This window comes from Buteo buteo, chromosome 8, assembly GCF_964188355.1.
Source record: "Buteo buteo chromosome 8, bButBut1.hap1.1, whole genome shotgun sequence".
NCBI lineage: Eukaryota > Metazoa > Chordata > Aves > Accipitriformes > Accipitridae > Buteo > Buteo buteo.
The window spans coordinates 17656962-17671038 of NC_134178.1; the positions used below are offsets into that span (position 1 = coordinate 17656962).

The 14077-nt window shown below is 47.3% G+C and overlaps 1 protein-coding gene across 10 annotated transcripts in view; it reads left to right on the top strand.

The window, feature by feature from the left end:
* The window catches only part of TIAM1 (TIAM Rac1 associated GEF 1), a 194290-nt gene extending 190333 nt beyond the window's left edge, over positions 1–3957 (top strand). For 8 of the 10 annotated variants that reach the window (XM_075033838.1, XM_075033837.1, XM_075033834.1 and 5 more), the window contains one exon: positions 1643–3957. In XM_075033838.1, coding sequence (XP_074889939.1) covers positions 1643–2127 — 485 coding nt within the window. In that variant the 3' untranslated portion in view covers positions 2128–3957. Of the gene's footprint in view, positions 1–233 lie in introns of all 10 variants that reach the window. The other 2 variants (XR_012651288.1, XM_075033841.1) reach the window with 2 other exon arrangements.
* The last annotated feature ends 10120 nt before the right edge of the window (positions 3958–14077 follow it).

Below are 14077 nucleotides of genomic sequence, written 5' to 3' on the forward strand. Positions count from 1 at the left end.
GTACAGAATTTTGAGCTAACCCTAGCACTTTTAAACTAAGAGGCACAAGAAAAATCAGCTCCCCTGAGTCAGTGGCTTGGTTTGAAGAGATAGCTTTGTATGTCCTCCATTTTAGCCTTTTCAGCTCTATTGCTAAAGGGCATGTGCTTCTACTTCTCGCATTTTGAGAAGCATGCATTTGATACTATTATTTTTGTAATGGCCTGTCCTAAACCATGGATTTTCCTTTTCAGTTGACTTCAGGCAAAAGCAATGAGAAAATCCCAGGGAAAAGCAGGTTTTCATTTTCAGAACACTAGATGATGGAGGGAAGAAACATTTGCTTCCAACTGAAAGTACACGGCACCGCTGCGTGTTTTGTTATGGTCTGTTTTGGTTTTGTTGGTTTTTTTTTTCTGCTCATTAGATCCAGCAATGTAGACAACCAGGCTTTCTGTTCCTCTTCTGTAATGGGCAGGCCAGACCAATAACATTCGCAGCATGGCTTCTCACTCGGGGTGTTGCTAGCCATCTGCCTCAGACACTTACAGTTGTAAGAAAGAAGAGTCAAAGGAGAGCCAAAATGCAACTGTTTTACCACAGTGCTTCCTCAATCGGCCTGTGGGGCTAATCTGCTGTTGATGCCAAACCATCTTTCGGTTTGGCTCGTTGGTGCATTTGCATGATGAATTCTGCAGAGATTAAATTCTCCTCTTAGAGTCCAGACCTCTCACTACAGTTAAAACTTGCAACTGCTGAGCTGTTGTACTTAATGCATGTTTTGAGGCTCAGGGAAATTAAAATGTAACCCCATCCCCAAGCTAGAGTTTAATAAATGCATACTGAAAGTGCTAAGGTGCTGTTTAGTGGAGGGGGACAAACTATAACCTCGGAGTTCACCTGCTTGCCGTGGAGCTACGTGTGTGTGCACGTAAAGCACTGGAATGCCTGCAGGTCCTTCAGCTGCAGGATTCGTCTCCTGCTTTGCCTCACAAGCCTCTTCTGAAGATGTTCCAACACAGAAGATGTGAATTTGCTAATGAGGCCAGTTGCAAAAGCTAGTAGACCAGCTGATGCTGAGTAAGGAACTTCTGAAAGTTTTTCTGGTTTGGGCGTTTTCTTCCCCCCCTGAGTAGGGAGGGAGCGGGGAAGGGAGTAGCCGAGCCTGGACAGGGAACTTACTTCCCCATAAATAATGCAACAGTTGCAGCATCTTCAGCACCAAGGTAGCTACTCGGGAACCTATAGCGATGCTCTTACCTGAGACAAAGCAATTTCCCGTACCGAGGTGTAAGGCTAGTTGGTTTTTGCGGTGTGCTGACAGCAGGGCACTGCGTGTGAGAAGCTGAGCTGAACAGATGCACATTGTGCTGGCTGGCTGGCTGCCTACCGCTTAGGAGGAACAGTAATTGTGGGCCATTATCCCAACTGTGGATCTGAGTAGCAGAAACTCCTTTTTCAGCTGGAGAGAGACCTGTGCTGAGGAGCTGAGTGAAGTGTGACTTGCCCGCAGGGAGGATGCCGAATGACTAGGTCATTCATGGGAGACCGCCTGCTTTGTGCCTAGCGGTGTTAAATAAAGGGCCCCTGGAAGACTAGCTTTTTAAAGAGAGTTGTACCGTGTGTAAAAAGCCTGTGGGGTTTTATCTTTGTGTGTGCGCAGTGTCAGCCCCAAGCAAGTCTCTTGGGAGGAGGAGGCGGCGGCTGGCCCGAAACAGGTTTACCATTGACTCAGATGCCGTCTACACGAGCAGCCCTGAAAAAGAGCCCCAGAAGCCCACGCACAGTGGGGACACTGACCGCTGGGTAGAGGAACAGTTTGACCTTGCTCAGTATGAAGAGCAGGAGGACATCAAGGAAACGGACATCCTCAGCGATGACGATGAGTACTGCGAGGCCGTGCGAGGTGCTGTGGCTGACCAAGACCTTCGGGAGCGGCTGCAGGCGGCCTCCATCACGAGCAGCCAGCCGTGCTGGGGCGACCGCCCGCGCCCGCCCACGGACACGCACGCCTCCAGGATGACCCAGCTGAAGAAGCAGGCGGCCTTGTCCGGCATCAACGGCGACGTGGAGGGCCACGGCGAGGAGGTCATCTGGGTCAGGCGTGAAGACTTTGTCCCCAGCAGGAAACTGAACACGGAGCTCTAAACCGGTCCCCTTCCCCATGCGTAGGATGCGTAGGTCACCCCGTCCCGCCCTGCCCTCCATCCCTCCCTCCCACCCCCACACACCGTGGAGAGCTGATCCTGATAGATTGCACACTTGCACACACCATTTCGGCAGCTGAATTGGTCCGAAGCCATGCGGCCACACTTTAGGCAACTGTAAAACGCTCAAAACCTGGAACGGAATAAGCTTAAGGTCCTGTCTTACGTTACCAAGGGCTTTCACACTATTTTATTTATTCTAAAATAATCAGGGGCTGAAATTAAGTATGGGGAGGATATCATCACTGGAAAACAAATCACTCTGGATGTCTTAACCTACGTGCAGCGAACTAGCTTAAACAATAGCACAACGAACAGAGGGTTTTATAGCCGTAAAATCTCAGTCGTAGGTTCATCTCCATATTGAGGAAACTGCCTTTTTAATGTGTACAGTTGCAGTATTCTTATTACTTTTCCCTCTTTAAATGTAAGAGAATATACGTGTATTTTAGGAATGTGTGAGGAAAGGTTTGGGATTTATGTTGTGTTAAGTCCTCTTGGTCTGTGGCTGGTCTAATTTAATGTCAATGTTGGAAGCTCTAGTTTTACAGAATATTATAAAGATGCCAAACTCTCTTAAAAGAGACCCAAATTTAACACTTGAAGAAATATTTTTTTGTATTTTACCTGAGATGCAGGGGCACAAAGGGATAAGAGTTTTACAGCGTTAGCGTAGCTCCACGTCTAGGATACAAGGCTAGCTTTTTGCAGAGGGTTAGGAATGGTGGTTTTATATTAAAATATGAACTGGAAACACTTATTTAGGTATAACTTTCTTCAGGAAAAGGATTATTGTATATGTTTGAGACTGGAGTTTAGTTAGATAATAAAAAGAATAAAATAAAATTACATGACAATTGCAGCGGACCAAACTGATCCATGGTGTAACCTCGCTGGAGCCAGTGTAGCAACATCACGGATCCGTTTGGTCCACTCTCTCTGGCAGAGTTTGGGCTTAGGGGACAGGGAATTCATGGCCAAAAAACTGACCTCATCCACTTTCCTACTGTGGGTGAAACTAGTGTATTTTAATTCCTTTATAAAAGCTTTTCCACTGCAATAGAGTATGAACAAGTTCTACACAAGCAAACCTCTTTAACATTTTAAATCTTTTATTTAAACATCTAAAACAGGGTAAAACATGACTAAAATCTTGTGGTTTTTAAGTAGACTTCCAAATACGAAACACAAAATAGCACTTTTTTTTTAAGATTTATATAGCTTTTCCCATTTCAGTTTCACCTATAGGAAAAAAGGAAGATTATATGAATTTTTTTTTGTTGGTATCTATTGATGTTTGACACATTAGTAGGTACTTTGAAAACCTGAAATTTTATAATAGCTTTAGGATTATATTTTATAAAATCCACTCTGACTATATTTTAAAACATAACAAAAATTATTCCCCCCAAAAATCCATCACTGTCTTTGTGTCCCAGCTAGCATTCTTCCCTTGCCCCCCACTTTCTGGTTTCTGGTGCACTATACTTGATCTTATGAAAGCTTTCTCTATTAACTTTTTGCTATCTTCTGATTTCTTTTCGTAAAAGCTTTAGAAAGGTTTCTATACCCTTTGTATTATCACATCATTGTTTTATATCATCTACCTGTCAGTTGTGTCCCAGTGTATTGGAGAAGCGGAGGTTTTAGCTGTCCTGTGCTGTACCCAGCGGAATACAGTCAGTGCTGAAATTCTAGAAGGCTGGTACTGGGAAGGTACCGTTGTTCTTGTACATAATGTCATGACATGTCTATGTCAAAGGTTCTTATATATTTCTTTTATAAGCTGAAAGAAGGTCTATTTTTATGTTTTTAGTTCTATGAATGGAACGTTGTAAATGCCTGTCAGAAATAAAATACTGGGAAAAAAAACCAAAAAACAAGAGAGTAGTATGTGTACGTGTGTGCTCCAAGACAGGTGCCTCTCTCAGTGGAGGGAAGCAAGTCCTACAGTAGATGAAGCTGTTGAGACGACTCTCCTGGCTTTTATAACCTATAGGGAATCTCCATAATTGTAAGTTTCTACCCTTAGCAGTGTGTGCCCTGTATTGTGTGCAGATATTCCCTTAGAACAGGTTCAGCCTGTCTTGGCTCTGCTTTTTGGTGGGGTCTCAGCTCTGGGGTAAGAAACTGCTCCTTTGGCCAGGATGTGCTGAGTTTCAAACTGTCCCATGTGAAAGGTTGGGGCAGGCTTTTTGGCCTCCCTTCTCTCCTACTGAAACCTCATTTTTATTTATTTATTTTCCCAAGGGAAGGTCCAAGCCTGGACCCTTGCCTATGAGAGGATGGAAAATGACGCAGACAGGAGATCAAATGCTAGAGGCACGTTATTTGCCCACAGTGTGCCTATTTGACATGCACTTTGGCGCATAATGAAGCTAGTGGGACCACTGACTTTAAAATGGCACGTTCAAGTCTGTAACTAGCAACACTGTTCCCCAAATCTGTGAACCGCATCAACATCTACTGAAACATGAGTACAAAGTGTGCTAATGCTTGCTTGTCTGCTCAGCAGAGAGCAAATGTGAACAAGTATGAACTTCTATTTTAAATGTCACAGCCTTTCTTTCGATGGGTTCACGCATTTGTCTCCTCCACAATTTAGTTTTTACTAGCTACTGCAATGTTTCCAGCAACTGACTTCAGATTGTATACAAAGCTGCTTAAAAGAGTCTGTCCTACTGCAATACATCATGCCTTGCATGAAAAATTCATATTATTTGGCTCGTTTATCACATATCAAGCCTTACACAGAAGGTGTGATAGGTGGAAAGGGTAATGCTATGGAGTAGTTCTCGTATTCTCACCTACCTGTTGCTGTAGCTTAGGAAAGAGTCCTCAGGTAGGGCTCAGCTCATATTTTGCGGAAGTGAGAGTTGCCATTTTCCTTATTGCGTCCATAACTAGTCATGCCTGTTTTCTTCTCCTATGCTGGTCACAAGGAACCTTTAGTGCATATTTTTAAAAGAGAGGAAAAAAGTAGCAAATTCTGGAAGAATTCCAATTACGTTGGAAGAGCTCTCCAGTCTCGCTGTGGCTGGTTATTTGGTCAAACCCCCTCCCCTTGGGGTGCTGAATTTTAGCCCAAATGCAAGGAGCGCACCATGGGTTGGTGTTTAGTGCAGCCTGGGCAGGAGCTTCCCTGGCCTGTGGATGAGACCGTGACTCGCACCACTTTTCTTTAGGGGAACTAGGACTAGTGATGTACACGCAGTTGGGTCATGTGCGTGGATTCTGGCAGATTGTCCCCAAAACATGGGCTGGTGGACATCAGGGAACTGGTTTACTAGAAAACAAGGTGTTATTGCCAGAGCTGTGAGAAGAGCTTTGCACAGCTCTTTGGTCTTGCCTGCAGTAGAACAGCAGTGGTCTTCCATGAGGAGAGTACAGGCACCCTGTAGCACTGAGGTTTGGGAAGTACTTTTCTTAACTCTAGTTTTACCAGTCGGTTGTTTTTTGTTGTCTTCTCTACCAGACCTGCTTTGCTTGCACCCGCTTCAGGACAACACAGGAAACGCTTTGTTTCTGAGGCTGTTGTCTCTGCAAATAGCATGTCAGGAATAGCATGACCCCGCTCCCTGCATGTGGCTGTTTTAAATGTGGCCAGATAATCGTGGAGACAGCAAACAGTGCTTCCCACAGCTCATGTTCCCTTTCCCCGTGTCTTCGGCAACTTGCTTTCCTTTTAATTTTATTCTCAACAGTTGCTGAGGTACTTCTGCTGAACACTAAACTTGTGTTTCTCAATCCTGTCAATTACAAGACCTGTCATGGATGTTGATTGAAGACTGTCAGCGTGTCAGTATTACTGAATGAATCCAGTCCGGTATTTTGGAAGCTTGCTGTGGCTTTGCCTTGTTCTGGGGGGAAATGAGGGGAAAGAAAGCCTTTGAAAAATTGCTTCCTCTGTTTTTCTTTTCCTTCAGCCACATCCTGTTAATATATAGTACCTCTGTGTTGTATGTGGGCATGAGCTTGAGTAGGTTTTTGCAATAATGAAATCTTATAGCAGCCTTAGGGCCTGGGTAAATTGTTCCCATTTTAAGCTCGACAAATGAAGGCAGGCGGAGGATTACACACAAGGTCACGCAGCAAGCCGGTGCTGGTGAAAGGCTTAAAGAAGGCTGTTTAGCCATTAGTCTGGACGATGTTTCCTTTTTGTTAATGTGAAGGAGTAATTAGCTGTAGTAAGGAGTCCTTTCTTGTGGCAGAGTAATAAAGTGATCAGAAAAGTCACACAGACTGCCTGGGCAGCAGGGATTTGTTTGTCCGTTACGTACAGCTGTGGTATCGAGTTTGCTTTCTCCTTTCAAGTCTGTGTTTCCAATCAATTTAGTAAGAGGAGGAGGGATGACGATGAGTTAGGGAATAATTGTAACTAATGAAGTATTTTCCAAAATAAAGCCATGGTTTCTGTGGCTATTCCCCTCCACACACTGATGTTGGAGGTGATGCTGACTGCACACACCCTCACGGGAATGCGCCTGGGTGTGCCTGGAAGGGGAACAGCTTGTGCTGGCTCTGTCCGTGGCGGGTTTCAGCACCCACTTGGAGAAAGCTCTGAGCAGCCTGGTCTGATGCTGGAGCTGGCCCTGCTTGGGGCAGGAGGCTGGACCGGAGACCTTACTGTGGGTCCTTCCCACCTGCGTTATCCTGTGATGCTGTGACTCCTCCTCTGCACCCCTCCATGGCTGGTCACACAGGATCAGCGTCAGTTTGTTCGCTCGGTTTCTTCCAGTCAGGAACAAACTGTGAAATGTATCTTGAATTTTGTGTCAGAAGATGAAAATGCTGCAATGAAACCAAATAGACAAACTCCCAGGAGATAAAGCTTGGTGACAATCTTCCATAGGAAATGGCTGGAGGACAGATCTACTGTGGGGGTGGGACAACTGAAGAGGCTATAGGTCACCTTCTCCTGATCCTCTTGCCACCAGTGGGAAGTGTTTGGTGCAGATGTAGATATATTTCCTGGGATGCCCGAGGTCTAGTAAACACAGTAAACAGAAGTGCCTGTTCGCCACTAATCCTGGGGTCCTTGCTGCAAAAACCTCACTGGACTTTTATCGAAACTGTGTTTGGGTATGCAAAATAATGTTTTCTACTCCTCTGTCTTCTCCCAGTTGAAGCAAAATATTTGAAATGAGAAAATCTTCCCTTAACCCCCTGTTTTGGCACATCAGAGTTAAAGGTACTACCCCCCCTCCTCGCAGAGCCCAGTAGGTGTTTGAAGTCAGCATCCTACTCAGAATGTAGCTCTTCTGAAGGAGGGATCTCTTGGGAAGGGTTGACTGCAAGGGGCAATGGAGGGTAGGGTATGCCTCAGGGCTCCCCTACAGACGCGCCCAGTATCCTGCTTCAAACAGCACCCACAGGCATATGTCTAGGGAAGGAGAATAGAGCAAACGTTTGTGATACTTCGACCTCTGCGCTCCCACCTCCTAAACACAGGCATGTGGTGCTGTTTCATGGTGTAACATCTCAAGGCACTTCAGAAGATCCCAAGGTCAATTCAGCTGCCCGCACATAGTCTGTAGTAACGCTTCCTTCAGACACCTGAGAGGTCCAAGACATCTATCTGCGTGGGGGTGCAGGAGGACACAGGCGCTTCAGGTGACCTAAGCTGTTACAGAGGAGCAGCTGCAGTATGGTGGGTAATCCTGGGGCAGCTCAGATGGCATTCAAGGCAACTGAATCCCATGCTGTGGGTTTAGTAGCTCTCCAGTGACTTCTGCTCCAGCAGGCTGTCCGGTGTGCCCTTGAAGCCAGGTAAGCTTTTTGCACCCAGATATCCTCTGGCAAGGAATCTCGCAGATCTGGTACCCAGACAGGGATGTGCCACCTTCTTTTGCTTGTTCTGAATTTTGATCCCACTAGTTTTATTTGCCACCTGCTGACTTTTTACATGGGAGGAAACTGTGAAGAGTCAGTCTTTACTTACTTTCTCCACATAATCCGTAACTTTAGAAACTTCTGTCATATTCCTCATAGCCAGCTTTTTTTTCCAGACCGAACCCTTTCAGGTACTCAGAGCCATTAATCTGTCTCACTGATGCCACAGGACTTCTTTTCTTACATCCCCAAAAGGTAATAAAAAGTATGAAGGTACAACAGTGATAGGAAATTAACCATCTTGAATATGTTGCCAGCAGGCCTGACAGGCATTGCTAGAGTGGTTAAATTTTGCCAAGCTCCGCGTCTCTCTAGGGGATGACAACGGAAGGCACAGAAAGGAGATGGCATGAAAATGGTGCATGATATATGCAGCAGTTCCTGTAGCAGTGGCATCTCTTGCAGCAAGTTAAAGTTCGCTACTTAAGGTAGGATTATTTTCAGCTTGTAATGCTACCAGACTAATCCAAAACCTTCAGGAAGTCAGTGAAGTAGTGAAATGAAGAAAGAGAGTCAGGGCAGCTAGCAGAAAGCAGCACACCACCAGCAGAGCATGCACACAAGCAGTGACAAGTGGCTCATGTATGCCAGCTCGCTGTGCGCTTCACTGCACTAGCACAGAAATCCTTCCCACTGCTTTGGCTTAAAAAGTCTCCGCTACCACAAGCCAACTGCCTCTGCGTGAAACAGAGGAAGACAGAGGGAAACTTCCTCCTGCAGTTCTCCCGCAATTCTGTGCACAGTTTGGAGAGGCGAATACCGATGCCGTTTTTGAGTGCTAGGACAGACTCCAGTAGTCTGTGCTAGAGAGGTGTGCCGGATCCCTGCGTCACTTCTATGCAATTAGCTGATGACCCGTACGCAATCACACATGGTTACAACGGCCAAGTAATCTGCTCTTGGGGAAAAATTGTTTGAAATGAAATAGGTAACCCAAGGAAATAAGAAATAATTAGAAATAGCATATTGAAAAAAAGAGGGAGCAAGAGGGCCTGAAATTAATTAATGTTGCAGGAACCGGATCAAAGCCAGAAACTGAGACTCGTAAAGCTGCAGAGAGGTGTGAATAGAATATTAAGTACATGCTATGCTGTCTACGAAAGGGGAGCAGGCTCTGAATCAACACCCGGGGTGCTTGGAGTGTGGTAAGGAAAAAGCCAAGTACTCTTCCATGCCCAAGGGCCAACACGCAGCTCTCTATTTTTAAAAAAGCACTGGACAAACCTTTGGACTCACTGCACCTGCAAGAATTGCTCTAGGTCCCGTCTTGCACCAGACGCTCTCCTGCTTCTCAGGCCCCCGAGGCTCCCCCACGTTAATTCACGGGGCAGCACGTGGACACAGGAACATTTTGGTTGTGGCCACAGTGTCGGGGAGACTAAGGGAGCTGCGCAGCACAGGCATAGGCCGTCCTGGATCAGCTACTGCCAGTGCCAGAGAGTAGCTTCTGGCGCTACCTTTTACATCGAATCGGGCAGCCGCAGTTCCAGCAGCTTTCCTTCCAGTTCCTAGAGAAACCGCCCGTTGCTTTGTGCAGCCGTCGGGGCAGTCCAGCGCTGGTCCTCGCTGCTCGGCTTTCCTCCACGGACCCTCAGTGAGGCTCTCGGCTCTCCTGCCACGGCACGGGCCGGCCCTGCGTGGTTTCCCCCGGCGTGCCGAAGGCTTCGCCCCCGCTCAGCCGAGGCACGGCACACCGGCCGCGTCCTCCCGGGGGGGTCTGGGCTCCGACAGCTCTGCCGTGCCCCATGTGCTCCCAGCGTTTTGTGACGGACGGCTGGTGGGAAGCTGAGCCGGCGGCCAGGCGCCGTGTCGGAGCCCCCGGCCTGCTTGCTGGTGGTCAGGGCTAACCGGGAGGGAGGCGGTTAGCTCCAACATCAGCTTCAGCGCCGAGCCAGAGCCCCGGCCGACCCCCGAGCCCCTGCCCTCCCGGTAGCGCCGCGTCGCTGCCGGCGGGCGGCCGCTTCGGCTCCGCAGGCGGGAGCGGAGGCCGGAGGGGTGTTTCTGCGGGCGCCGCGACGGCAATTGCCCCCCCCAGTGCTTTCCCAGGGTAAACCTCCCGGGCACCGGGCACCCGCTCTGCTGCCCAAAATCCCGGGGCCGGCGTGGGAACGGCCGCTCTGCCCGCGGGGCGAAGCGGCGGTGCCGGGGCAGAGGCACAAACCCGCGGTGAGCTCTTCCCTCGGGGAGCGGGGGGAGGCGGCGGCGGAGGACGCTGCTACATGGGCCTCTTCCTCCTCCTCCTCCTCCTCCTCCGCACAGCTTTCGGGTGGGAGTGCGGCCCCGGGCCGGGCGGGGGGGCTCCTCCTTCCCCCGCCGTGGCCAGCGGGGGTCACTCTTCCCCTGCAAACGGCACAGCGCCTGCTTCCCAGCCGTCCTGCTTAGCCAGGTCGTGCAGGAACCCGGGGATTTCCGATTGAATAAAACAAATAAACAGAAAATGAACGAAAGGCAGGAGCGCTCTGGAGGCAGTCGAGCGCCATCCCCTTCGCTCGCGTTACACAAGGCGTCCCCCGCAGCTGCGGGGCGGCCGTCGACCTGGCGCAGGGCGCCGGCTGGTTTTTACGTCATTCCATTAGAGAAAGTAATTTCCAGGGATAGATTCAGATTCACTTCTTCTCAGCAGAGATTAAACCCCTTTAATTAATTCCTCAATGGGTATTAGAGTGTTTAGTAACTTTGTAGTTGTTCAAGCACTAATGGCGCTGGGACTGATGCTTCTGATCCGTGGGTATCATCTCCCCTGATGAACGAGGACAGATTTTGCCTGAATCCTGTCTAGTATTTTGTACTTACTCTCCAAAAGAACAGAAGGATCCCATCGGGAGTTTAGGAAGGAGGGACAGGATGGCGACAACACCTCCTAACAGGCAAAAGTGTCAAAGACAGCTGCTGGTCAGCACCGTCATGAGGCCCCTGTCAGTGATTTGGATGATAGGCAAATATAGCATAAAGGAGGAACAGATTTTGTACCTGCAAATCTTGAAAGTGACATATATGTCCCACCTCCTCTGTTGCTTTTGCAGATTCTGCAAGGCTGTGTGGGAGACAGCAGCCATTCGCCAAAACCATTTACAGATTTGTATTGAGAGTTTTTCTGGCATGCCCTGGCTGGGCAGGTCAAGACGAGAGCCTACCATCACTGAAGTTTGCTTTCAGAACTGCAGCACTGTGCTTAAAAGTAGCAAGTGAAGAGCTTTCAAGAGTTCTCTATGATACTAGAGAGTTTTGGGAAAAAACCCTACTGTTGGAGAAGGCAGAGGGTTGTGGAAGCGAGCTTTGGTAGAAATGCAGTTCAGAAGAATCTACTCCATCCTTTCCCGCAAGTTCCTAATACAGCATTAAAAAAAGCCCTTTAAAGCTCCAGTAAGAAACTAAAAGACTCAACTAGAGGAAGAGTATCAGCTTTCTTTGAGGTCACTGCAATAGCAGGCTATTAGTTGAATTATACACTGGAATACTCCAGGAAAAGGAGATAAAGACAGTAAAAAAAAAAAAAAAGTAACTTAAAAAGATAAGAAAATCCAATCCTCTGCCCCCTCAAAACCTCATGAAGCATGAGAAAATGAGCAGTTGGTAATGAAATGATTTTTTAAATGACCCTTTTTTCTCTGCCTTCCCTTTAAAAAGTAAAGAAAGAGCTGCTGTTAAAAGTAAAACAAAACTGAGAGTGCTGGGATAAAAACTGCACATTTGTACAGCAAATGTACTTTGAAAACAGTGGCTGAGTCTGGGAAGATTTAGCCCAGTGTGGTACAGGCAAGTTGGAGCTCTGGGGCTCAGCTCCCTGCATTTCCCCGGGGAGCTGGAAGAGCTGATTTCAAGGAGGTGCAGGGACAGGCCCCTAGCAGTGAGCTGTGATTGACATTAGTTTTGTAGATGGCCCGAGAAGATGTTTCAGTATGTTGGGGCAAGAGCAAGGGGTTGGAAGGTCATAAACATCAGTGTGGAAAATTAAGATCAAGGGGCGGGGGGGGGGGGGGGAATGAGACAATGCAGTTGGGAAATGAAGAGAGAACTTCAAGAAAAAGGAAACAATGTAGTGCAATGTTACTCAGTTGTGGGATAGTTACTAGAGGGGAGGACATTTTTATTTAGGATATTTAGACTGAATAGCTTGCACCTGCAGAATGCTGCCCTGATCTCCAGGGAGGGCTGTGGGGCATGGGAGCACAGACCTCCCCCCATACAGATCCAGTCTGTGCCGGCAAGGGGGCTCGCCTGCTCCAGAGGGGCTTCTCCACTTTTCTGATTGCTATACCTGGTTCTCACAGTTCCATGTTTTAACCCTGTATTAGGCTGAGGTCTGCAGCACAGGGCAAGATCTGTTCCGATGTTGAAAATCCACTGGGACTCCGCTGCTTTCGCCTGGCTGGTTTCATGACTGGGCTCTAAACAAATGACATACTGTGGTACCAGCTGGGTAACAGTTCCCTTCTTCTAAACCTATATCTGCTTTTTTAAAAACGTGCACACTTTAAAATGCTGCCTTATGGCTCTACACTAATAAAGAAGTACAAAATATACAGCAGCAGTAGGTGAAGGGTGTGCTTACGGTGAATCAAAGGAATTAACATTTTGCAAACTATTATCCCAAGTACTTTGTCAGTCCATGAAGACGTCCCATCCCTGAAGTGACTGATACTGGGGAATGAGGAAGACACTTGCAGGATAGTAAAACTTTGATCCCAAACATGTGGAAGATTAGAGTAGCATTGTGACATAGACAAGTAATCCCCACAGCAGTGTGTAAAAAAAAAAAATAAATGCAGCAGGAGTATGCAGTGTTGATATCTGACTGGTCCTACCACCTGCCAAACATTCACCCTATTACTATTAACTGAAGTTACACCTGCAGTGGCAAGAGAGATCTGTTTGTAGGAAGCATAGTATATCAATTAAGCTTTCTCTTGGATTCTTGCTCTCTGGTCCTGAAAGCAATGAAATCAGGGAGAAATGAGGAAAGATCATCCCCAAATGTAACTACCTATGTTGCTTTTACAGCTGGGAAAGGGCTTCTCTCCAGTTTCATAAAGAACTGGACTTGTTTGGAGTTAACAACAACAACAGTTTGGTTTTGATGGAGCATTTTCTTCCTACAGCTCCTCCATCACTGTCCTAGCAACTAGAGCCAGCCTTACTTGCAGGCTATTGATTGAACATCCTGGAGACATTGTATGTGATATGTGTTTCTGAAAACTACTGATGTTAGTCATGTGAAGGGACAATGTCGCTTTGCTAATATAATTAAATTCAACTGAATCTGAGCCTGAAGGGACTGTTAATACAGCACAGTGTAAGGGCGAGACAGAACCGCAGACAAAACAATCTTGTGCACATGTAAATGCCTCTCACGCTCAGGCGCTAGATAGTAAAAACCCATTACAACCATTTCTGTTGGCGGCTCTCTGTTATTTTGGTGACAGCAGAAGAACCCTTCCGGGAGCAGCAATGGGGTTGAAGGTGATGAGGAGGTTTTGCATTAGTTGCTTTCAGCTGGAGCTCCAGAAACTAAGTTCAGGCTGCTCCCCTGGGCGTGCTCGCATTTTCTTGGTTGCTGCTATTCCCATGTGCCGCAGTGGTGATACTGTCGATGGGGATGCTCTAGCCTATTGCACTGTGAAAACTGCTGTCGCACCATCTGGCAAGAGCTGGAAAACACCATTAAAAGTCAGCAGGCTCAGTATCCCTGACAGCCTCGATTTAAAAAGAAGTAAATCAAAATCAAATGACACTGGTAGCTTAATTTGGTCAGGCCTACTCGTGGCTGGGGAAAGTTCTTCCCACTGTAACTTCTTCACAGAGAGCATAAATAAATTTATCCTGTTCAAATGAGGTGTTCACCTGCATGGGACTGTTTTGGAGGCTGGGATGTGCAAGTCTCTTCAATGCAGAGAGAAAACAGGCTCGCTTTTCTCCTTTAAAGACAAAACACAAAAAGAGATGTGTTACAGTTTGCATGAGACTACATTTCCAACAGATAGGCCTTTTCTTCAGTGTGG